This window comes from Nesoenas mayeri (assembly GCF_963082525.1).
Source record: "Nesoenas mayeri genome assembly, chromosome: 2".
NCBI classification, from domain to species: domain Eukaryota; kingdom Metazoa; phylum Chordata; class Aves; order Columbiformes; family Columbidae; genus Nesoenas; species Nesoenas mayeri.
Window position 1 is genome coordinate 135,285,662 of NC_137543.1, and position 24,517 is coordinate 135,310,178.

A 24,517-nucleotide genomic window follows, 5' to 3' on the forward strand; every position below is an offset into this window, starting at 1 on the left:
TATTGTATCTATAACCTCTAATTAGGCGAGTTTACTTTTGTTATTCTTACCAAAAAGACCATTAACCCTTTTTTTTGCATGATCACTGTTGCACATTTATCTTACTTGTCTGCAACAAATCTGACACTCAATGTGGATTCCAGGTATATGAGGTAGTCCCCTGCCACAGTGACTGCAGCCAGTACATATGGGTTACCGAACCCTGGAGTGTCTGCAAGGTGACCAATGTGGACTTAAAAGAGAACTGTGGAGAAGGTGTTCAAACAAGGAAAGTCAGGTAAAACAGTATTAACTGTATTTAAATTTTATGTAATTCTGTGTAATGTGTAGTGTTAAGTCCAGCTGAAGTATATGGGACCAGAATACTGGCTGATGTAAATTAAAATAGCTTCAGTGAGTCTAATATGATGGCTCTGTCTAGTGGTTATAGATATAGACCTTGATTCCTAGTTTATAAACTAATATATATTGTACTTATACTACTACAAACACTGCAATGTAAAATTTTAGTGTTTTTCTGAAAGATGAAATGGTCCTCTTTCTCTGTGAAACTATTATTTTAAAAACGCTTTAAGTACATAAGCACTTGGGAATAATAGTTACACTTATTGCAGGAACAAATGGCAAAAGAGAATGAAGTGAAATAGAAAAATCCAGAAATATGTTGTTTATTGAACCTGATTTAGGCATCTTGTATGCTTGCTCATCATCCTAGAGCTCTAATCAAAGATTAATTAAAATTAGTCTCACACAGTGCGGTACAACAGCAAGTAAAGCAGTACATGGAGTCTGGGTTGTTTGGGGGTTAGTTTGGGTTTCTTTGGTGGCTAACCACAAAGCAATATGCAATTTGATATTATACATCTGAATAATAAAGCATAATGTGAATTCAGTTTGGAGGTCCAAAATGAGAGCTTTATACAGTGAACTGCCAAATGTTCTCTTTTCCCTGCCACAAGTGTTTAGAAACTGGCACATTTACACAGTTTTGTTCACAATAGCACTGTTTCTCAGTGTAACCACTTCAAATAGGTCAAAGTCTTAATCCTTGCTTGACTCAAGTTAGAAAGACTATGCATAACTGTTCTCACGCAGGTAGCATCTAAACAACAACACAAGAATACTCTTTAAAAACTCCAGTATGAAAAATCAAAATTAATCAGTGTTTATTTTGAAAAATAAACCTTAATACTCCAATCAAAGACATAAAATGTTTTCAGCCCTTTAGGACTATAAACATCTAACTTTTCCTTTATTATCATATGATGTCATTAAAGTTTAATTTAGTCTGATAATGTAAGATACTTGTAAAAAAAAAAAGAAAATGTAGTCTAATAGAACAATCTCTGCGTATTTCCCTATGTGTGAATGGCTTCCTATTGATACGAGCTTTTATCTTGCAATTCTGTAAAACAGATGCAAACCTCTTAATTTGAATGATTCTGGTCTTGTACTAGTTGGTCTTCTGTGGACAGGTAGAAGGGATACGTTAGCAATAGATGCCACCGTATTGGAAATACTGTGGAAGGAAGACTGTTGTCTTCAGCTCTACATGACTAAGCATATTAATTTCTCAACTGGGCCTCCAGCTGCTACTTTAATATAATGGTAATTAAAACATATCTGTGTAAATTAGGGATTAATACTAAGAATATAAAATCTTAAATGTTTTTATATGTCTAGATTTTAAAATATCAGTTGAAACATGCACAAAATATGTCTAAACTATAGAAGATTTTCATTGTTCAGGCTTAGGGGTAAGCTAACATCAAGTAAATCACCTGCCTGGAAACTCTCAGCAAATTGTTGATAGGGACTATCTAAATACTCTGCATTTTGCTATATGGCTTTCATGTGTAAAAGTGGGAATTACTTTTGGCTCTTCAGCTTTTCATGGATATTCATAGATCAATACTTAGTTCTATTATTTGAGTTATTTCATTATTGTTATGTGCTGACAAAATGCTAAAATACTTCAGAATGCTGTGGAATACAGTTACTGTACAAAATCCATGGCAAACGCAGTTTATGTGCAGCCCTTTTTTCCAGGTGCATGCTGAACACTGTGGATGGTCCTTCTGACACTGTAGAGGACTATCTGTGCGATCCTGAAGAGATGCCACTTGGTGCTAGAAAATGCACATTACCATGTCCTGAGGACTGTGTTATTTCTGAATGGGGAGCGTGGTCTCGATGTTCTTTGGTAAGAAGTAGAAGTATACTGAAATGTAACATTTATGGTTTTAGGAGGATACTTTAAAAATCTATACATGATGTATTGTGCAAAGATGCTGAATTGAGTAGTGATTATATATGTAAATATCTATCTTCCTTGTCATCTTTAGGGTCTTTGATAGTTGGTTGCAAATAAAGCGTGCCACTATTTTCCATTAAGTGAGATTGTTCTAAAACACAAAATATAATATCCCCAGTGGTCGTTCTTAGGTGTGGTCTTGGTTCTGTGTGGTGGAATAGCTTTGGCATTGGACTGTGAGTCCATCTTTGATGCCAGCTGTGAGCCTCTCCATAGGAGTGCAGTTGCTGTACTAAAAATGTCACTATCCTGTAACAAGGAAAGTCTGTAGGTCAAGAGCTTTCCTGCCATCAATTTCAAAAAAGAATGCCAAAAAAACCAAATCAAATATAAAAAGTGTTTCAGGACCACTGAGTATTCAGGCTCTGGTGCACCACATTTGGAAAGTGAGCATCTCAATATCCAGTTTGAGAGTGAAATAGTTCCAAAGCACTGGTACTGAAATATGAACTGGTTAGGAAAGTCCTGAGGTGTTACCAAGTTATAGGATATTTCACCTTGAGTAGCTGTTGTGTTAAAAGGTTTAATTTGGCAGAAACTGAACCCCCTTGCATTCCAGCTTGTGTTCAGTATATTACTGGGGGCTGGGGGTGGCTGAGCTTAGCTTCTGAGTGATGTCCAGTTACACCCAAAATGATTTCAAGTCAGCACTACAGGTCTGATCGTGCTTAACAGCCAGTCTGGCATTATGCTGAATTCAAATGATTATTGATTCACCAATAGTGCAGGGTTGGGTTGTGGTCATGGAATTTACACACTTGCACATATTCAAGAATAGTGTAATATGTACTATAAATGTGAGTGCATACAATGTGAGATTCTCTTTACTAGATCCACAGATATTGAGATTTATTAAAGCAACAGGTACAAGTTCTTTTAGATACCTGGTGATAAAATACTGTCTGAAAATACACTTCAGTTGCAAAAATGCACCTTACTTGCAAAGATAAACATTGGTACCAAGTACATGTATTTTAAGATGACTATATAGTGCTACTAATGTGATTACAAATACAAGCTTGAAGTCTAAGTTTCTTGGGGAAACACTTGGTATAATCAAGATGCAAATCTTACTCAAAAGCGTTTCTTTGGGGGGAAAGATAGGTTCAGCCTGTCAGCTGATCCCAGAAGTCTGTGATGCTGTTTCCTTGACTTCTCAGTGATGGTGTCTTCCCTAACTTTCCCCTGTTGTTAGGGTATTTTGTACTATCTTCTACATCTAGGTGGAGTTTGAATGAGCCTAGTGATACATACCTTTGTTATTGATTGGTGTAAAGTTCTCTCAATTTGATTTTAAAGGTATAGACCTAAAACAATTCAGAAAGCATGCTCAAGAAAGAATAGAGGCATGGTGGAGGCAGGGAGCTTTTAGGATAGATGTATGTTTAGGTTTTATAATGAGATTATAATCAGCAAAGTTCATCCACAGGGCAGATTTTGCCACAACTGCTAGTTCAGCAACTAGCATTTTGGATGGAATGGAATATTACCTCTTAGTTGACAGAAACTATGTACACAGAACCATCTAGTTCCTGTACCTGCCTCATACACAGGGTCTGGCCACAGTATCTCCACACTGTTCCATTCTCCTGCACCTTTGATAATTAGTTTCAATAATTGCACCCCTCAGTAAATATTCCACAGTACTATTGTGGAATACTACACAGTACTACTGTGTACTACAAGGTAAAAGAATGGATTAAATTCTCTTTGAAATAACATGAAGATGATTTCTCTGATGCAACAGCATGATCCTGTTACATTACATTTGTGGATTTTTAAGGTATTACTTGAAAGGTTGTTGTAATGTGTCATGAAAAAGTATGATGGTGACAAAATATCAAACCTGTTTCCAATCTCTCTTTCAAGCCATGCAATGGAAGTGGTGTCCGTGAAAGGTCAGCTGAAGCCCTGAGACAACCAGAAGATGGAAAGTCTTGTCCTGCTGCCATCGAGACAGAAGTCTGCACTTTGAACAAAAACTGCTACCACTATGACTACAATGTGACAGGTATTTGTGCTTTAGTGACAGCCTGAGCTTACTTCCATTCATGTTACAGGACAGGTTTTTCAGCTTTCTGTTCTTATCCAGAGAGAGCTGTGGAGGTTGTACTGAAAACTGATTCAGGCAATTTGATCCAGATAAAACATTACTGGAGGCTTTGCAACTTGGGTGAAGCATGCATACTGTAACTCCAGGAAATGTATTTCTCCTATAATTTTGTGTTTTGCTCAAAATCAGTGCAGATGAAAACAAATATGAGCTTTTCTGGAAGGCATCATGGCACTCACAACTTGCAGTAACAGTCACTGTTTCCAAAAATGTGTAGGAGCTGGGCTTCATGAGCTCTTGCATATGTAAAAGTTGTTTGTGAGGATTATTTTAGGGCATCAGAATTAGAATTAGGTGGGAGACTGGATCATTATGAGTTTCATCTAAAATGTCTGCTACGCTAATGAATTCCTTACTTCCAGACTGGAGCACGTGTCAGCTCAGTGAGAAGGCTGTCTGTGGTAATGGCATCAAAACACGGATGCTTGATTGTGTTCGCAGTGATGGCAAATCAGTTGACCTGAAGTACTGTGAAGAGGTGAGTGGGTACCTGTGAGTAAGCTCCCTTCTAATGGTGATAATTAGTACTGAGCCATCTGAGCTATACGGCATGTAACCCATCTTCACCAGATGTTTTGCAACATTATTCATGGATTGTTAAGTACCCCTGAAATGAACTGTGCCATCAACGGTGATTTTAATACAATTTCCTTCGGTTAACTTTTAAGTGCCTCCGTGAACATATGCTAATTATTACGTCCTGAAGGAAATGGCTTAGAAACAATAATTGATAAAGTAGAATAAAGGTAATAAATCTTAATCAGAACACTAATCATCATTCTAATTTGATACGATTTCTGCATCGAGCCTTGGACAGCTGCCAGTATCAATCATTTACTCAATGTGTTGGAAAATATTTCTCATGTGCCATTCTGCAGCTAGGTTGAATGCTAACTTCTTGTATACAGCTATGCATTGCAAAAGGTACCCAAGCCTGTTTAAAAAAAATATGTAGCATGAATGCAATATTAAATAGGAGCATATATGGAGAACTAACCAACAGACAGAAGCCCTAAATTTTTAAAGAGACATTTTTCAAATGTATGAACTAACTTCAAATTTGACAGCACTAGTTTTCTGACATTTTGTGAGTTGGTCTAAACGTTTCCAATTGCATGGAGGTAATAATGTAAACAAAAATGGGAATGCAACACAAGTGATGCTGTGTGATAGAATCACTGTTTAGGTTGGAAAAGACCTTTTAAGATCATCAAGTCCAACCATTAACCTAACACTGCCAAGTCTACCAATAAATCAGGTCCTAAGCACCACATCTACGCATCTTTTACATACCTCCAGGAATGGTGACTCAACCACTTCCCCGAGCAGCCTGTTCCAATGCTTGACAACCCCTTCAGTGAAGAAATTTTTTCTAATATCCAATCTAAACCTCCCCTGGCACAACTTGAGGCCACTTCCTCTTGTCCTATCACTTGTTGCTTGGAAAAAGAGACCAACACCCTCCATGCTACAACCTCCTTTCAGGTAGCTTTAGAGAATAATAAGGTCTCCCCTCAGCCTTCTTTTCTCCAGGCTAAACAGCCCCAGTTCCCTCAGCCGCTCCTCATAAGACTTGTGCTCCAGACCCTTCACTAGCTTCATTGTTCTTCTTTGGACACACTCCAGTACCTCAATTTCTTTCTTGTAGTGAGGGGCCCAAAAAGTGTTACATTAAGGGCAATCCTACATGTGTTTCTGATGGAAAGTAACTGAACTTCTTTCAGTTGCCATTCCACCACCACCTTGACATCAGAAACAAAATCACTTGCAATGGGCAGCTCCACAAGCAGCTTTGGTACCAACACCTTTTCTATTGAACCTTCCTGTTTATTAGCTGCTCTTCAGGATGTGCCCATAGAGAAGAGTCTCTTCAGGAGTGGGAGGAATCAGGAAACCTGTCATGTACATTGGACAATACTTTTGTAATTGTGTATCTGACCTACATAGGCTTGTCCAACCCACTCTGACATCCTGGATTCTTGAATCCATAAAATCTTAGCAAAGGCAGGAGGTTTCTGCTGAGGCTGGAACCCTACTTTTGTTCCAGGTTTCTCCTTCACATATAGCTCTTGGGATTATATTCAAATCTAATAATTTGATCATTTATGTCTCAGGAAAAGACTCAGGATCTGGCTACCCACCAGCAAGTTTCTGTGAAGTTAATAAGGGAATGCATTAATGCAATCTGTTAATGTTTTAATATGTTAATAGGAAAAAAAAAATGGCTTTTGGCTTGTAAGAGACTGCAATATTGATTAATTCATACCAATACACGATAGAAAATATCCATCCACGTGAATATTTCAAGGGAGGAAAATATGCTTTATTAGATATTAAGGGGAAAAATAATTCTTCTAACATAAAGCCAAGAAATTATTCCTGTTGTTAACCAAAGATTTTGAGCAACGTTTAGAATAAATGATTACATTTTACACTGAAATCTCATTGCAGAAAACATCTGGAGCTTTCTTGCATTTAAGAAATGAAACTTTATTACTCAGATAAATAATTAGGACAACAATAAAATATTTCAAAAGCTACTTGTTGTAAATGACTGGCCAACAGACGTCACTGCAGTGAGGTCCTGGCTTTATCAGCAACCGCTGTTATAGAGTCTTATTTGCCCTTTTGGTTTGCTAGATGATATAGAGGTACATCTTCCAGTAGAAAGCTCTGAACCATTCCCCAGTCATACTGTTAAGACTATTTGTTGCATTATGGATGTGTAAGCAGCAGTACAACAAGGTCAAAGGCTGATCCAATAAGTGTGAGGAGTAAAACCTGTTAACCTGATTAACAAGAAAGCCAGGCTGTCCAGATCTTACCAGACCCTTCACTCTGAAGATGTGAAAGCAAACTCTGTGACCTTCCAAGTCACGAGAGGAAAGTATTCAAGAAATTACTAAAATGTGAATACATACTATGCACTTCTTACTAATCTTATCACAGGTAATCCTTCAGGGTGTTTTGGTTTGGGTTTGAGGTTTTGCGTGTTTTTTTCTCTTTTTTCCCCTTGTTTGTTTGTTTGGGGTTTTTTGTTTGCTTGGATCTGAGTTTGTTTGTTTGGTTTTTCACCTGTGTTTTTGCATTATAAGAGCAGTGCAGAAAGATTAATTGAAGTTCAAAACAGAGTGCACGTGGTTAGAAAAGTTGATAGTAAGAGAAAGGTGAAATAATTTTGTAGTGACAGCTAATGGAATTCCCCCTGCACAATCATAAGATGGATGAATAAACCAAAAGTTTTGTTTAATTTATGTGTAGATACATTTACAGAATTATGATTCTCATTATTGTATGCAAAGAAGAGTGATCAGAATAGCTAAATCTATCCTGATCCCTGAGAAAGGAAGGCATCTGACTGCAGTGTCTGAGTTCCTATATATAATATGAGGTTCAAGCAACATATAAAAGCTATATATTAAAAAAATCCCTTCACTCTGTCTTTTGAATATCACCATGTATAAGCACCATTTATTTTGAGCCCCCGTGTTCTGCTTTAATAATGCATCCATATGATCTTGTGTTTGTTTCAGTCAATCAGCTAAAGAAGCTAGGCAGTCATCCTGATTACTGCCAGGATAAATCAATTTCTAGAGCTTATTTCCAAGGCCTCATTATGTTAACATAGTTCCTTTCAAACTCTCAGGGCACAGTAATACTGGATTACTTGGTCTCTAACTCTACAAAATTAGCACATCACAAGAACTTGGCTCGTCTTTTCCTTCAGTATTTGGAAATCAAATCACCTAAAGCAAGCTGGTCCTGGTCATATTCATATTTATGGGCTTGTTTTTATTCATTTACCTTCACTTAAAGATCAGAAAAACCTGGAAACCAGCAGTTTTGTCTGCATTAGAAAGCAAACTTTTCTGTTTTATTGGCAAATAGTCTGCTTGTCAGATTACATGATTAACCTCCAGCAGAGGTTAATCTGTGGTGCCAAACATTCCTTTCAGCAAATACAGATACTTTTTGTGGATCACAGGGTTTATGGAGCAGGTTGGTCTGGCAGCCTCCTGCCCCTGACGTGTGTGACCAGGAATACAGGGCACCCAGTGATAGCTTTTGGTGTAACTCCTCCAGTACTTGTCATTCTCAAATCAGAAACCACACCTCATCCACAACAAAGGCTCTTTAAGGTGCGGGAAATAATGTGTAATTAATATAAAACTGCAACCTGCCAATTGTTCCCTAAATCTATTTCAACAGCACTTCAGTATCTAAGACATGTAAATGGCAGATCACAGTGGGTAATCTGGCCTTCAGCTTTCTCCTCTTCACCTTTAATATCTCTCTTGGGCTTTTCCTTCTGTAGCTGCCAAAGTTCAGCTGAGAAGGCCAGTCTTGAAAGAGAGCAGTCGTGTTTCTATAATTAGCAGGAATCAATTCAGCAGGCTTTAAAGCCTTTGCTCAGAAGATTTGACCCAAATACAGACTTTAAAGAAGGTTCTCTGGTTTCCTAATTATCCAAATTCCAGATTATCCAAAGGTTTCAGGTGTTACCTGTGTGTGATAGCTGGATAATCAAGGTTATACTGTGCCACAGAGAAAAGCCAAGAACTCGTTCTTTGATGTATAAAACAGAACAGAGGTCTAAAACCTCATTTGTCTCAATAAATGGTACTGCAAATACAGATTTAAGACTTGGTGAGTCTATCAGGGTGAGACATTTCCAGTACTGGTAGTAGCTTATTTATGGAGGACATGTTAATGTTGCGCCTAATTATTGCTCTATGCTAGCATTTAGTAGGAAATATTGGTTTTATTTCCTTTTTAAAGTCTTAACTGCTGGTTTTATGTCATTAACATTTCCATTCATTAAAATTAATAGGTTTTGAAACATCTAGTTTGCCTTTAAAAAAAAAAATAATAATAATCACAACCTCCTGGGATTCTGAAAGGCCTCGATGATTAAGGTTCTGTTGAGGGCCAATGAAGAAGACTGTTTTATACTGAGAAGCTGCAAATCAGTTCTTATTGGCAGGATTGTTTTTCTTTCACATTTTATGTCATAAACACTATAATCGACCTATTGTTTTAACTCATTCTGATGTTTTACAGACTGGAGGGATTATTATTGTCATGCTAATATTTATGCCATCAGTAGTATTCCACCCTGCATCATATATTCTCATGTGTTAGTGAGAATATTTCTTTTCTTCCTTGAATGGGAAAGTCTGGAGCATGGGAGTTTATAAGAACATAGAAATGGGTTTACAGGATTAGACCAAAGGGCAATGTAGTCACTGTGCCATCTCCAAGCATGGCTATAAAACTTGTCCTTCACTGTGCAGGTTCTATCATTTTATAGTGTTAGGCTGACTCCTGCCCAGAGAACAGCTCAGCACAGAATGTATTTTTGGGAAGACACAGGAGTCTGGCTATTTTCTGTGTCCCCCTTCTCTCATACTCCTCCAGCATTTGGAGCTTTTGTTTTAGGGATGTTAGAGGATTCTGCATTTTGCAAAGGTTTCCAGAAAACACACAAAGCCCTACGTCTTTTAGAATAAACCATTGTCAATGCCATATCAATATTTTTGCATACAGTAGATTGGATAGCATAACATATATAATAAAATTATATACCACATTAGGAGAAAAATGAGAGAGACATAAGCAGACACTTAAGGAAGAGTAAGGAGAACAGACATACATGAGTATCCATCTACTCCTCTCACAGCTGCCACCTGTTTTCAGCTCTTTGATTGCATTTGATCAATGGGGTTTCTGTGTGTTTTAATATTCAGATTTCTCTTCCATTAACGAATTCAGACTCTCTGGAGCTCCTGTAAACTTTTAGCATCCACAACAACTTCTGACACATAAATTGACTATCCAGTGCGTGTTCATCCTTCTTCTTTTGTTAGTTTTGAACCTGGCTCCTAGCATCACTTGAATTCAGCTGTTAATAGCTGTTGATAGTTCAGCATTTGTATATTCCTGTTTGGAAATATTTTATTGCTACTTCATAAATTACTTTGTCCTTCACCTGTTTTATAAAGTGATACTGTAGAGCTGAAGTCTTCCATTTATAGACTCTAATTTAGAAAATAATTGATGAAAATAGGATTTAAACATATATTTGTAAATCAAGATATGTGTTAGGACTGCCTTGAAGTGAGATTTTTAAATGTTCTAAGTGTTTTATCTTTTATTTAATAATGACTTCGTGCTTTCTTAAAGCTTTAGCTGTCTCAGATTCACCGTATCCAAATGCGTAGCCTGCAACAGTGACACAGACTGAGTGTTATGTGCTGACCATTGAATATTTACTTTTAGCTTGGTTTGGAGAAGACATGGCAAATGAATACATCCTGTGTGGTGGAGTGTCCCGTGAACTGTCAGCTCTCTGACTGGTCCCCTTGGTCTGAGTGCTCTCAAACATGTGGCCTTACAGGTTGGTAATATCTCCTTTTGCAGAACTAGTAAATGTGACTAGCTAGGGAGAGTGATGAGGATCTAAATCAGCCTTATTCATGGAAATAATATGCTTCAGTGAGACTGTACTCACTGAAGATAAGGAGAACTTGGCCCAGAATAGTTTCTGACTCTGGGAACAAAGTGAGATATGATGAATGATATATTGAGACAAAGATGAACACTGATTTGAATATTTGTTTTTCAGCAGGTGGGGGGAAGGAGGGAAGAATTTCTTCCTAAGTTTCATTAAGAGTGAGTTTAGAACAACTAAACTTGTAGAACATCACAGTGATTAAAACAAATTTACTCTCTGCAAAATTCTGTGTTTTTAAACACAGAATAAAGGCGGGGGACACGCTACTTTCACTGCGATCACATTAACTTGTTTTTTACAAAATGTTGCTAAACACTGAGTGTTTTTAAATCAGATCTCAGTGAATGGATATCAAAGCCATATTCTAGTTATAGGGGAACTCTTGTTATGTATTTGTACTAATATGTCTCAGAAGAAGAGCCTGAAAGTACTGTTGTGGCAGGCAACTAAAGTGTACAGACTACTGAAAGTTAATGAAGCCTCTTCACTCTCTAATCATGTCTGGAATACGTCACTACAGATATTGAATGTCTAGTGGTGTATGGAAACCACTTTCAACTGCTGGGCTCATCTTTTTGTGCTCCTTGGGGAGCACACTACAGGGAAAAGGTCTGGGCAAAAACATCTGAAAGCTCTGAGGACCTCAGGATCTGAACAGAAAGACCTGTGGATTTTTTAATTACTACAGTTAATAATTTGATACTGTAGTATCTAATAACGTAAGGTTTCAGTTCTTGACATTACCTCTCAAAGCATGTCTTCTAACCCCAAATAATCTACACTTCTATCTTCAAAATAACCCTTATAGAGTAAGAATTGAACTGACAGCTCTATCGAAGGCTTTTATATGTTGACAGAATTTCCTTTACAAGCTCCTGTTTATATACAAGAACTCAACAACTGACCTGATATTTCTCCAAGTGAGAATTATTGTTGCTATGCTTTTTGAAAATGTGGTTGTGGGTCACTATCTGAAATCCCTGTGCATTACAAGTATAAAATTTATTTGTAGAAGTAAAATAAATAAATAGTAATGTAAAACAGCTTTCAAATTTTCAGTGTTTTTAACAGATGATGGCAACCTCATATGTAATTCTTGAAGCTATAATTTTCCTGTTAGTCAGGAAGTAAGAAGTAATTGCTTTTTTCAATAAGTGATGACCATCTAATAAACCCAGTGACCACAAAGCTGAATCACTCTTATGCACCCATGCAAATATCCATAAAGTTTAGGAAGAATACTGTATGCAAGAATTCTGCTCATTGCTTATCTTCATTTTTTTCTTCAGTATTTTTCAATATTTTTTTTTCCTCCTGTGACATGTCAGTTGGAGCAGCTGTGAATCCAAGAATGATGAGGCTCCACTTGATGAATTTCCTTCTAGCTAGCGGCAATGAACACAGATGTCTAGGAGACTGATATAGTTCTGCTATTGCATCGTGGCTTGTGTAGCTTGCTCTCAGCAAAAGATTTGTGCCATGATCATAAGGTTGTTCAATTCCAGATGCCTCAGTCTGAAGTGTGGAGTTCAAGATGAATTGTTTTGGCCAGCTAACCCTGGTTTCTATGTACATAAATCTATGCGATTCCTTAGTTTTTTTATAAGCCTTAGTAAACAATTTAAATATATACATCTTACTTCAGACTTGGTTCATGTCTTTATCGATATACAGATTAAAATACCACAGCTGTGTTGTTTTTGTGGAAACACTTGTGAGGTGCCAAGTCTAGAGCAGCCACTATAGCATTACTTCTAGCACACAAAAATTGTTTTTGTTATATGACATGATCTCTCTGAAATGGTCTAATATTCACTGCAAGATGAAAGAAGCAAGAGTTGTAAAAGGATAAAAATGTCTTCCCCTTTCTGTTTATATAAGTATTTGAAATAGAACCTGTATCTCAATGACACTGGATAGCGTGCTATTCATGGTTGAAGACAAGATTAATGTTGGATAAGCCTGTTGTATTTTAATTTTCTGAGTCAAGAATCCTCCACGCCCTTCAAAATCTGCATATCACGTTATCCAGACAGACAGTGAGAGAAAATTGCAAGCTGTTCCTGGTTGTGGGCATCAGGCAATCACGGGACACATGATTGTGTATTAACTCAGGGAAGAAGAGATAGATGAATTGTTTCTTTCTAGTAGCAAACTCCAGATGAGGAGACAGTATCACCAGTGAAGTGCCACAAATATGTCACATTCAGAAAAAATATTTTTCCCCGGGCTTCTGAACTATGAAATTGATACTTTTTGTTTGCCGTTACAGGAACAATCTGAAATCCTAATCAGACACCCTCCTGCACTTCTTGCAGTACAAATGATACAATATAAAGTATCTGACGTCTCTGGTTTAGGGATTTACATTTTCCACCTATTTTACAATCCAGCTTGTGAAATGTGGAAAAAATACTTTATTCAAACACAATGCTCGTCACCAAAGTAGAAGGATCTTGAGGAGTAAATCAGTCTAACCACTTTGTTGTTAGTTATATTGCTGTTTCTCATTAATAGGAAAAATGATCCGAAGAAGGACCATAAATCAGCCATTTCAGGGTGATGGGAGACCTTGTCCTTCTCAGATGGAGCAATTCAAACCCTGTCCAGTAAAACCTTGTTATCGATGGCAATATGGTCAATGGTCTGCATGCAAAGTAGAGGTAAAAGCCATATGGGACTTTGGCATTACAGAGCTTGCATATCTAGGCATATTTGTGATATGTTCTGACACATGCTTCATAACAGTGTAAACAATTTTTTTCCACCCCTCTTATACAAAAACTAAAGATTTATTCTTAGAGTTCATATTTGTCAACAGTTATAAAAATGTCCTACAGATATTCAAAGTATAAATGTAAACTTTGCTACCTGAGCAGCATCTTTGCTAATAATCTAAATCTTTCTATTGTAAAAGAATATCTGAGGAAATAGATTGGCATTCTAGAAGAAATCTCCACATGAGATACTGCTGTGTTTGCAATTTAAAGGCATAATTAGCCTTATACTTTAAGAAACAGTAGTAGCAGCCAGCAGAGTTTTGGAGAGTTTAGGGTTTGTTTTTATTGATTGTTTCAGAAGTAGAGAACAAAGTTTTGGGTTTTGTTTTTTTGTTTTTTGGTTTTTTTTTTCTCCCTGCTGGAATGAATATGTAGTTAAGCAAAAAATAATAGGAGAGTGATATGTAGCTCGGATTTAGTCTTTTGGAGCTTATGTCCAGCATTCATGTATGTCCTCCTTCCCCAGGATGCTCAATGTGGAGAGGGAACACGAGTGAGGAACATTTCCTGTGTGGTTTTTGATGGAACCACTGAAGATGTTGGCAAAGTAGTAGATGAGGAATTTTGTGGAGAAATAGAGCCTGTTGTAGATGGCAATAAGAAGATGATACTTGAGGAAACCTGCACTGTCCCTTGTCCAGGTAACAAAGCTATTCCAAATAAATGTTGCCTTTCAAGATTTGTTGGGTATCATTACAATTATCAGTGCCTAGCATTAACCACAGGCAATTAAATCTTTTTCATGTGCTTTACTGATTAGATTCATCCATCAAATGACCAACAGAGTTACTTTCTGATAGTGGCTTCTTGACAACAAATCAATTAGAAAAAATACCAGGTTTTAAATTTTATAAAAAAATATGTCTCGGTCTCATGTTGTACCTAATAAGAATAAAATTTTTCACAAAGTCTTTTGAAATAAAACTTGTGTTTAACTTTACAAGAAAGAGTTTTATTTTACAGTTAGATATTTGTCTTAAGCGCTTAGATCATGTAACAGCTTTATTAGCACTTTTAGCAGTGGCTAAGTACTTGATGCCTTTTACAGGAGTCTAAGGACGCTAAGCTAGGGAGCCTTATTTTTTTGCTTAATGGGACTATTCCAAATGAAACTAATATTTTGGTGTCTGAGAAAATTTGAATGTTTCTAGCTGTTTAACTTGCTGAATGTGACATGCACTATCATTGCCCTCAAAGACTGAATCCAAAGGAGCCGTTATAAATTACCAGGTCCATGACTATCATACTGAGAAGAATTAAGAGCCTATAAGAGCTGTTGAATTTCCAGTAAAACCACCCCAGCTCATTTCAAATACTTATTTGTAGAGTTTGAAGTGTAGTGCTGTTGTTCAGTAGAGTCATTACTGATGTATCTTCACAAATAGGGATTAATTTCTTCATTTCCGATGTAGCTATCATTCCATATCAGTACTCTGGTTTTGCTCTCTTGCAACTCTCCTCTTTCTCAGGATTTTTTCCAGTTCATTTTGGACTGGACTGAAGGTAAAGTTGCCTCAATAAATAGAAAATAATAAAAACCAGAGAGACTTCTATCACTGCTTTGCACACAGCTTTTCAATTGCATGGTTTTGACATATTTTTACTTATTAAATTAAAATTGGAAGAATAAAAAGCTTGTAGCTATGATTTCTGGTTAGCTGAATTAGCTGAATTTATTTAAAAAATAAATGTATATATGTACACACACACACACACACATACATACATATATATATATACATATATATTTATATGCTTAGTGCTCGATTTTAAAATTTTGCTGACCAGGAACCTGTTCTTCAACAATTTTGCATTTAGCCATCAAGGATAACTGCCCTGTGGGGATGTGCTAATGATACACTCCAACTAATGTTTCCAAAAACCACTACTTGTTTTCCTATTATGTGTATATCAGTTCTTCAATTATTTATTTCTTCGCATGCTTTCCTAACATTGGGAAATAAAATTCCTTCATTAATCAGGCATCTGGTCAACACACTACTGATTATATCTGTCATCAGTATAATGCAAGGTAGCATGAATTTTTAATAGCTCTTTCACAGAAATAATGAGAACTGAAAGGTTTATTTATGAGTCTGTGCACAGTCTAGTCCCATTTTCTATTGCAGTTTTAACAAAATGGTCTCTTTGTGTTGTGCCTCAGATCTTCCTTAAATGTTGTTTAGCCCATCGTGCTAATTAGTGTTATTATTAATAGTATAATTTTATTTTTCAGTCTCTCTATAAGATAACATTCTGCAAATTTCTGTTATCCTAACATGAAATAGCCAGAGCAGTCATTTTAATCACCTTCTCATTTCCCTTTCTTGCAACAAATGTTCCAGCAGTTTCTACTGTCTGTTTAGAGAAATTCTGCATGAGGATAAGTAACTATTAATCTTTTGAAAACCAGAAAACGTTTTCTCTTTTAAAGATCAAAGACGAATTTAGCATAAGGCATACAGTGTACAATACTCTAAAGTTTACAAAAATCCAGACATTGGGTGGAATGTTACTCAGAAATTCAAAGTGAGAGTGATCTTATGCAAATACTACAGGAAACTGCTCTGCTTTAGAACAAATAGTTTTTTGTATAATATAATATTTTTATTACTATTTTCTACTGCACAGATATTCAGAGCGTCAAAATATTATCTTCTTACATTTTAAAAGAGGAATGAAAGGAACTATAAAGTGGGAAGACTAAGAAACTGAATTTGGACATTTTTTTCTAAAATATATTCAGTGCAAAAAACTCTTAACATCTGAAGATCATTCATCTTATAAAATTGCTTTTGACAGGAGACTGTTACTTAAGAGAGTGGTCAGAATGGAGCCTTTGTCAGCTGACCTGTGTTAACGGTGAGGATCTCGGCTTTGGAGGGATCCAAGTCCGATCTCGAGCAGTGATCATTCAGGAATTAGAGAATCAACATCTCTGTCCAGAACAGGCTTTGGAAACAAGACCATGCAATGGTAAGCACCAAAATACACAGAAGGCCACTTCCTGTAAGAAAAAAATACAGAACAATAGTTTTGTTTTCATTCTGTTTGTGGTATCAAATTTAGGCAAATACAAATTTAGTAGACATAGAAATGCACTTAATTTTTTGTTTTCCATGTATCAACTGTAAACAGAAAAACTTTCAAATGCTGCCTATCATGTATTACCACTTTAAACACAATCTTTGGAGTATTTATTACCCTTTGTTTCCATAACAAATTTTGTTTTTATAACATGGGAAAAATATTTGCTTCATCTCCTTGATAACATTAATAAAAATAAGTATTTAAGTTTTGATACTTAATGAAATTTTGATTTCTCTCAACCCTTTGAATTGTTGTTAGTCACATGACAGTGACATTAAAAAGTCTCAGCCATGCTTACTACTGCTACTGGACAAAGTATCTAAGAAAAGTCATTTTCTGTACAGACATTTCTTTTCCATTCAGAGGCCAGACAGACTGGGCAAAAAGGAATTTCATATTTATAAGGGAACTAAGGTCAGAAAGACTTTGTAATTTATCCCAGGCCATATGAGAGGAGTACAGCAGAGCTGAGACATGAAGCCACATGCAGCCCAGGCCACTTCACCAAGCACTGAAGCATTGACTGAAGCTCAGTTTTACCAGGAAAGGAACCTGACTCCTAAATGAGTTTTGTGCAACAGATGGGCCATAGCCATTATGAGGTTATTGGAAGCATCTGTTTTGGCCATTAACTACATTAGGCGTACTCTACGAGCAGTGTGTACAACCATTATATCTAGTGTCCAGGACACATCTGGTCTATTCTGTATGTACCCAGTAAGTGCAGGAGACCTTGGGGCCTCCAGGTGTGCAGTGCACCCTTGTAAGTTGCTGAGTGAAGGAAGGAGGGGTCTGCTTAGCCATAAAAGCCATTAAACTTAATGAATATGTTCTACTGATGAGTGTGGCTGCCACTAGTCTTCTCATCAAATTTCTTGAAAAGTGAATGTTCTCTGTGTAGATGGCCAGTGTTATGAATACAAGTGGATGGCGAGCCCCTGGAAGGGATCTTCTCGAACCGTGTGGTGCCAAAGGTCAGATGGTTTAAATGTCACAGGTAACTACTCTTTTCATATACACACAAAGACCTGGAAAACAGGTGTATAATGTCTTTTTCCAACACATGGCAACATTTTTTTTAAAGAATCTGCTAAAAATACTTGTTTCTGATGCATGAATTAATGTGCTGTTGTCTTGAATCATCATGATTTTGCATACTGAAGATGTAATTTCTTTTCCAGAATTATGCAGCATGTAATGCTAAAAGTAAATATAATTATCTTCTGTACTGGACCTGGAAAATTTACATTGTATTTTCTTTTTAGAATAGACATACTTACACTTCTAAATTTAGGGTTTCGAACCCTACAATAAATAGAACTTTTATGTATCAAAGTTCATTTCAGTGCTTATACAGAGGCAGAGATGCAAATCTTGATATCATGCATAGATCATATATATCCTTAAAATTGCAAAATATCAAATCTTAATAAATATTCTAATAGAAGTTTATTTCTCTACTTCAGCAACACAAGCCTGTAGCAGGATAATTCAGTGGACAGCTATGGGATGTAGTTACTTTTCGTGCAAACCAAAGCACAAAACCTCAATTGAGAAAGACTGAAGTCTCAGAATTCAAGAAAAGCTTCCTATATGTCTGTTTATATGAATTTATTTATCAGAACTAGAGATTCATTTAAGCTAAGAGTAATGTATTTGTTGTTAAATAATTTTTGTATCAGCCCAGGAGATAGTAATTAATAAGAGAATCCCAGAGACTGTAAGCACATCCTCAATGCCAGCCACTCTCAAGTCAGTCACAGGAGGGGAGCTCTAATTCATGGACTGCCAGTACGATACTTCTTCATGTTGGAATCCACCACTACTGTCTGTTGTAACAGTAGAAACAAAATATCTTTATTATTTTTGCAAGGTTTTGAATTAATGCTTAATAGGCCCAGGTCTCTTTTGCAAGTATAACCTTGTACTGTAAGAATATTAAAATGCATCAACTTCGCAATGAATGCAACACTGTTTATGTACCTTGATTGCTTCCTGCCTAGGTGTTCTTATGGTAAGCAAATCTCTAAGTAAGAATTCTTATTGAGATTAATGTATTATACTATCTATTACAGGTCCTACAGCATCTTGGCAATTATGGGTCTGAGATGATTAAATTAGAATATATTCATAAGTCACAGTCAGTAACGTTAAAATAATAGTTTGTTCTGGTGTGACTGAATAATCATGTGATAAAGGCCAGGAAACACAAGTGTATGAACATGTGTCGGCAGATTTTTCATGATGGGACCTGCTAGGCAAACTAATCTTGAACCTATGTTGTATGTCTTTTTTCAAAGTTTATTTGTATGTGTGGTAACTTTCTGATTTGAAATTAAGACTAGTGGAAAATTCCAGACAATGTAATCACCAGTTTCCATGCAATGCAAAATTATATTTTTAAAATGTTCCTGCTAGTTTTCAAACAAAGAACCTAAGTATAATGTTCTTCAAGAACTTCTCTGCATGAAGTATACAGTTATGAACCAGATTATAATTAATATTTGAAAGTTTTTTGAAGGTGGTTTGCATAAACTACAGCTCAAATGATAGATATGTATACATGATTGATTTCAATGGAGATCAGCTATTTTGATCTAGAATCAACCCATATCTCTGATGGTTGTGTTTCTTTGCTGCCTTATTGCTGCACATTTGTCTTTAACGTAGTGTATTTTAATTCAGACATTATCAATTTATTTTTTTAATTATTATGAGTCCTGTTGGTATTTTAAGGCCTTTATTTATTTACTTACTTGCATAATATTATTGTGCTAAATAGTTCTTTTTTACTTGAATGTGTTGTTTCCTATGGGTGATGAGTCAACTCTTTCCTTCTGCAGCTTCCTTGGATGACTGATATTTTATTACATAGATTCCCACGGGCACGTGATTTGTATGCTAGGTTGTACATTTTTCCTTTCTGAGGGTGGGGAAAACTTATGCAACCAGCAGGGTTTCTGTTCTTCATTGACCATCCTGTTAACACTTGGATCTACGTAACCACATCTAACTGCATCTGCTATGGTTGTGACCAACCTCAGCTATCAGGATTTCATCATCATATCACACCAGTATAAAAATGTTATTAATTTGAGAGATGCAAGATAACTCATCCTATAGTAGTATAAATTTTAAACTATGTGATGCATATCCCTCTTCTCTAAGTTATAAGGAAACCTGGGTAAATTAAAACTGATTCTAAATGTCTTTTAAAATAATTCTGGATGAAATGATAGTGAAAGCCTGATTGTGTGTATTGGTCCTTAACAATAACTGCGCTGTACATAGAGCTGTAGAAATGAGAACCAGGCTGTATAAAAAGGATACATACTAAAACTCACTATATCATCAGTATCAAGGATGTAGTACATGCTTAACTGATAATACTTCTTTCCTTCTGAAAATTCTTAGACTAGCATGAAGTGTGGCTTCATAAGAGGCAAAGCGATAGCATATATAAAAGTGACTGCTGAGGAGCAGCAGTAAACAGGTGTCCATTCATAATCCGGTTTAGTTTGATTTCAGTTTAACAGGCAAAGATACAAACCAAAAATACACTTTTATTTTCTTTGTGACCAAAGTTTTAGTGTGTAAATCATAACAAGGGCCCTAAAGAACCAAAATCTATTCCCTCAAGCACAACAAAACATTTAAACTGGTTTTTGAGCCATCAATCAAAGGAACAAAGGGAAAAACAAAAGATTCACTTGCCAAACATTAGTTCTTCAAAATGCACATGAATGCAAATACATGTGCTGTATCCTTACTTTACCTAGAAGAAAATACCTGACACCAATTATCCTTCACCTTGGAATAAGAGGACTTTTAAATTCAAATTAGCAATAAAATTGTAATCCATGACATACTGTAGCAGGCAATGACATCAGTAATTTTGTCAGTGGTGAGGTATTAGCATGTCAAAATATGATTTTCTGTCCTACAGGGGGCTGTTTAGTGATGCGCCAGCCAGATGCTGACAGATCATGTAACCCACCGTGCAGTCAACCCCACGCTTACTGCAGTGAGGTATGTGCTACTGCATTGGAGCATAAAACACCCCCATGAGGGTTTCCCACACATCTCTCTGCATTACAAAGTTAATGCCAACAAGAAGTTTTTTCAGAGATTTTGCTAATCATTAATTTGTTAAAATAAACCTCAGTCCCTTTTCTGCCTTTCAGTTAAACATTGAATAATCTTTGTTGATTTGCTACAAACCTGCATAAAAATATTAGAAGAGGTACTCTTCAGGCTAGCACCCATCAAAACAGTCTTCTCTCCCAGTCACCCATGTTGTTACGCTTTATAGCGCACAGAAAACAGTTTTTCTGCTACACAGTATAAACCACTTGTTCCCTACAGACTAGAACGTGCACTTGTGAAGATGGATACACCGAAGTTATGTCCTCTGATGGCACACTCGAACAGTGCACTCTCATCCCAGTGGTGGTCATCCCCACCATGGAGGACAAAAAGGGAGATGTGAAAACCAGTCGAGCTGTGAACCCTACTCAGCCCTCCAGTAACCAGTCAGGACGAGGAAGGACCTGGTTTCTACAGCCCTTTGGGCCAGGTGAATTCATGCAATGAGCAGTCCTTAATGCTAAGTACTGCTGCAGGGTCTGGCATTTCCATTTTTGTGATTCCAAGGAAGAAAATCCCTTAGGTGTTCATTTAAGAAGAAAGGCATCTACCCTGACTGAAAACAATGGAAGAGACATAAGCAAACCCTTAGCCATCTCAGCCACTCCATCAGTGTATGTAATGAAATCTTGTATTGCAGAAGATTTCCTTTCGATCACTTCTACCTGTTAAAATTCACAGATGCTATTTGAAATGTGACTTTAGAAGGGAAGTGGCTGCAAAATTGCAAGCCAGGATATTAGATTATTCTCTCTCAACCAATAATGCTTCTGACAGAGGTGTGACAAGGTAGCACTCAATACTGCAGAGGGTAAGGGCTGCTTAAAATTTGCAACCATAGCATAAATTGTGGAAAAACAATCCATATAGATACCCGAATGCTTTTCTGCCATATCCATATTTAAACTAATTCATGTTAGACAAGAGCTAACCATATTATTGATATTTAGTATAGACATTCTCTAAGTCTCTATAGGGAATATTTGCTTTTATGACAGACCATGTTCTTTAGAGCTGAGCAAGCTCTAGAGCTGTGCAATACTGACAGTTTTCACATTAAAAATATTTTATAAAGTCTATCAAGTAATCAGATTTCACTAAATATTTCCTGGTACTATTAGGCATTGAAATAACTAAATTTTAAGTACCAAATACTTTCTCATAAAGAGATATGATGCTTGTCCAAAATGTTAATTATATTAACAGAAAAATTGAGTATCTTTTTAAATGTCTTTTAAATTACCTAGAGCTAAATATTCTAACACACTTGTATCGTAGAGTTTTCGTTCCTTTCTAAAGCTTTTATGAATGTTTTTAATCTGAAAATTGAAAACATGCATAATCCATAAAATGCTGCAAATCAAGAACTACAACAGTACTTCTGATATTTGGTTTAGAAATACTTATGTTAGATCCCATTAGTCCTACTAGTATTTACTGTTACTTGTACTGTACCTGCAATAAAATGGTCTTTACTCCAAATAGTTAATACTTTAATCCACAATAAAATATATCTATCTATATATATAAAATTAATGTTTTCTGGTCCTCCTTTAAAAAAATAGCATCTTACCAGATATGTTATCTTTTACTCATTCTAGCTAACTCCTGAAAATGCCAGAGGGTGAGTTGGAGCAGCCAGAGTGCTGAAAATAAGGAAATGTCAGACAGTCGCCTTCAACCATTTAGGAACGTGGATGCTCATGTGAGCTCAGACATGGGGTTTGCAGCAAGGAGCAGTTGAGAGATTTCATGAAAACTCACCAGTTTTCCAGTAATTCAAATTAGGAAGTAAACATAAGTCAGCTCAGACAAAAACAATGGTGTTCAATAGAACTAATACTTTATTCAGTGAAGGTATGAGCAAATGTGGAAGAAAGTAAACATTTCGCACTTCAGATGAGATTTATGCTTGATTGTTTTAATTCTAGGATCGAGTAACTATTGGAAAGGTTTTGATTTACTCTAGCATGATCATGCCTTTCCTCACAGTTTCTAAATTTAGATTTAAAATATTTCTTTCACTGTCTTCAACAAATAATATTGGAGTTCCAGAAAGGAAGTTATTTAAACTATCCTCTTCAGGTGTCTCTGTTGATGTATTACCCAAAACTGATGAATTTGATATGCCAGTTGCCTTGTATATGTAGAAATAATCTGTCCAGGGGAATTCAGAAAGCCTGGGTTAGATGTGAGTAGTAGCCTATGACCTCATTAACAGAACTCCCTGATTTGGCAAAAATAAATAAATTTGTACACAAGGTAATGCCAGTCTTTTTTTCAAGGAGATAATACTATTTTAAAACAAGCAAATGCATAACAACCCAAACCCCCTTACATTTGCCAATAGAAATAAGCCTAAGGGAGAAGAAACTAACCTATTTAGCGGTACTGAAGCCTGCATTCCTCTCATTCCTATTATCATATCATTGGATACATCAGGTCAAATCTACTGTTCCATCTATCTTTAATGGTTCAGTTTTTTGTATCAGTTATTATTAGTTATAATATTTCATTATGTTAATTAATGTAATGATGCTAAAATATTTTTATATTAATTAGTCTTGAACAAGTTGTCTACATGACTGCAAGACTGTGCATTGCTAGAGAACAGAAAGCCTGAACTTAACTGCACAGCAATGGAGAGGGCTACTGTGAATCTGAGCAAAGTCAGTCTGACTAATTTTTGTTAATATTATTACATTGTAGAAACATCAACTGCATTGATAATGCCTTTTTGTTCTAAAGAGTTATCAGGAAATAATAAGTATTTGGTCAGAAAAAAATTAGCTGTGTTTGTTTACAATGAAAGTATACATGAATTGGTGAAATATTTTTTCTCCTTCTAAATGAAAGAATTCAGCTTTTTAATGGAATTTTCATTGTTAAGGAGGTGCAACAAGTCTAGCTAACCTCCTGTAAAAGAATGTTTTCAAAAAGCCACTTAGAAATTAGCACAATGAGTCAGATAAATGTAATGAGTCAAACAGCATAGACTGACCTTGGGTTGTGACACACTCATTCGGGGTTCAGAACAAAACCCCTCAAAGAGAAAAAGTGATGTCACTTTTCCTGGGAGAAGTGGGTGCACGTAGGATCAAGGCAATCTCTGCCTGCAGGGACATCATGTCCAGCACACAAACTGCACAAGCTGCACATAAATGCAGTCCTCATTAACAGACAGTTGTTCTATTTATGAGAATGGGTTGTCTCTTTCAGTGTATTTTCACTTGTTCTGTGAGAGGAAGTTGTTTTATAACAACAAAACATATACGGTAGAGGAAGAAATTTTGATACTATTACTTATGCAGTAGTGAAAGCTGTGTATGTACAGTTAAGGTGTAGATGAGGTAAGACATGCTAAAGGTATTTCAATACATAAAATTAAATAGCAACAAAAATGAAAATAACAGGCAGATTGATTTACCAGAGAGAGAATGGAAGTGATGCCAACAGCATAAATGAGTTCCAGGCTGCTAAGCTACCCTGCGATTGCACTGAAGGACTGTTCGCTACCAGCAGGCCCAGGGTCTGGGTTTCTGGGGGTCTCACTTGCCCCT

The 24,517-nt window shown here is 36.3% G+C and overlaps 1 protein-coding gene across 1 annotated transcript in view; it reads left to right on the plus strand.

The window, feature by feature from the left end:
* Positions 1 to 24,517, plus strand: part of THSD7A (thrombospondin type 1 domain containing 7A) — a gene marked incomplete at its 3' end in the record, with an annotated part of 196,496 nt that overhangs the window by 170,050 nt on the left and 1,929 nt on the right. Inside the window, exons 16-26 of the mRNA XM_080339999.1 lie at positions 144 to 277; positions 2,050 to 2,203; positions 4,184 to 4,325; positions 4,790 to 4,905; positions 10,707 to 10,824; positions 13,459 to 13,604; positions 14,188 to 14,362; positions 16,524 to 16,697; positions 17,713 to 17,808; positions 20,758 to 20,840; positions 21,177 to 21,387. Of these exons, the coding sequence (XP_080196125.1) occupies positions 144 to 277; positions 2,050 to 2,203; positions 4,184 to 4,325; positions 4,790 to 4,905; positions 10,707 to 10,824; positions 13,459 to 13,604; positions 14,188 to 14,362; positions 16,524 to 16,697; positions 17,713 to 17,808; positions 20,758 to 20,840; positions 21,177 to 21,387 (1,549 nt within the window). The remainder of the gene's footprint in view (positions 1 to 143; positions 278 to 2,049; positions 2,204 to 4,183; positions 4,326 to 4,789; positions 4,906 to 10,706; positions 10,825 to 13,458; positions 13,605 to 14,187; positions 14,363 to 16,523; positions 16,698 to 17,712; positions 17,809 to 20,757; positions 20,841 to 21,176; positions 21,388 to 24,517) is intronic.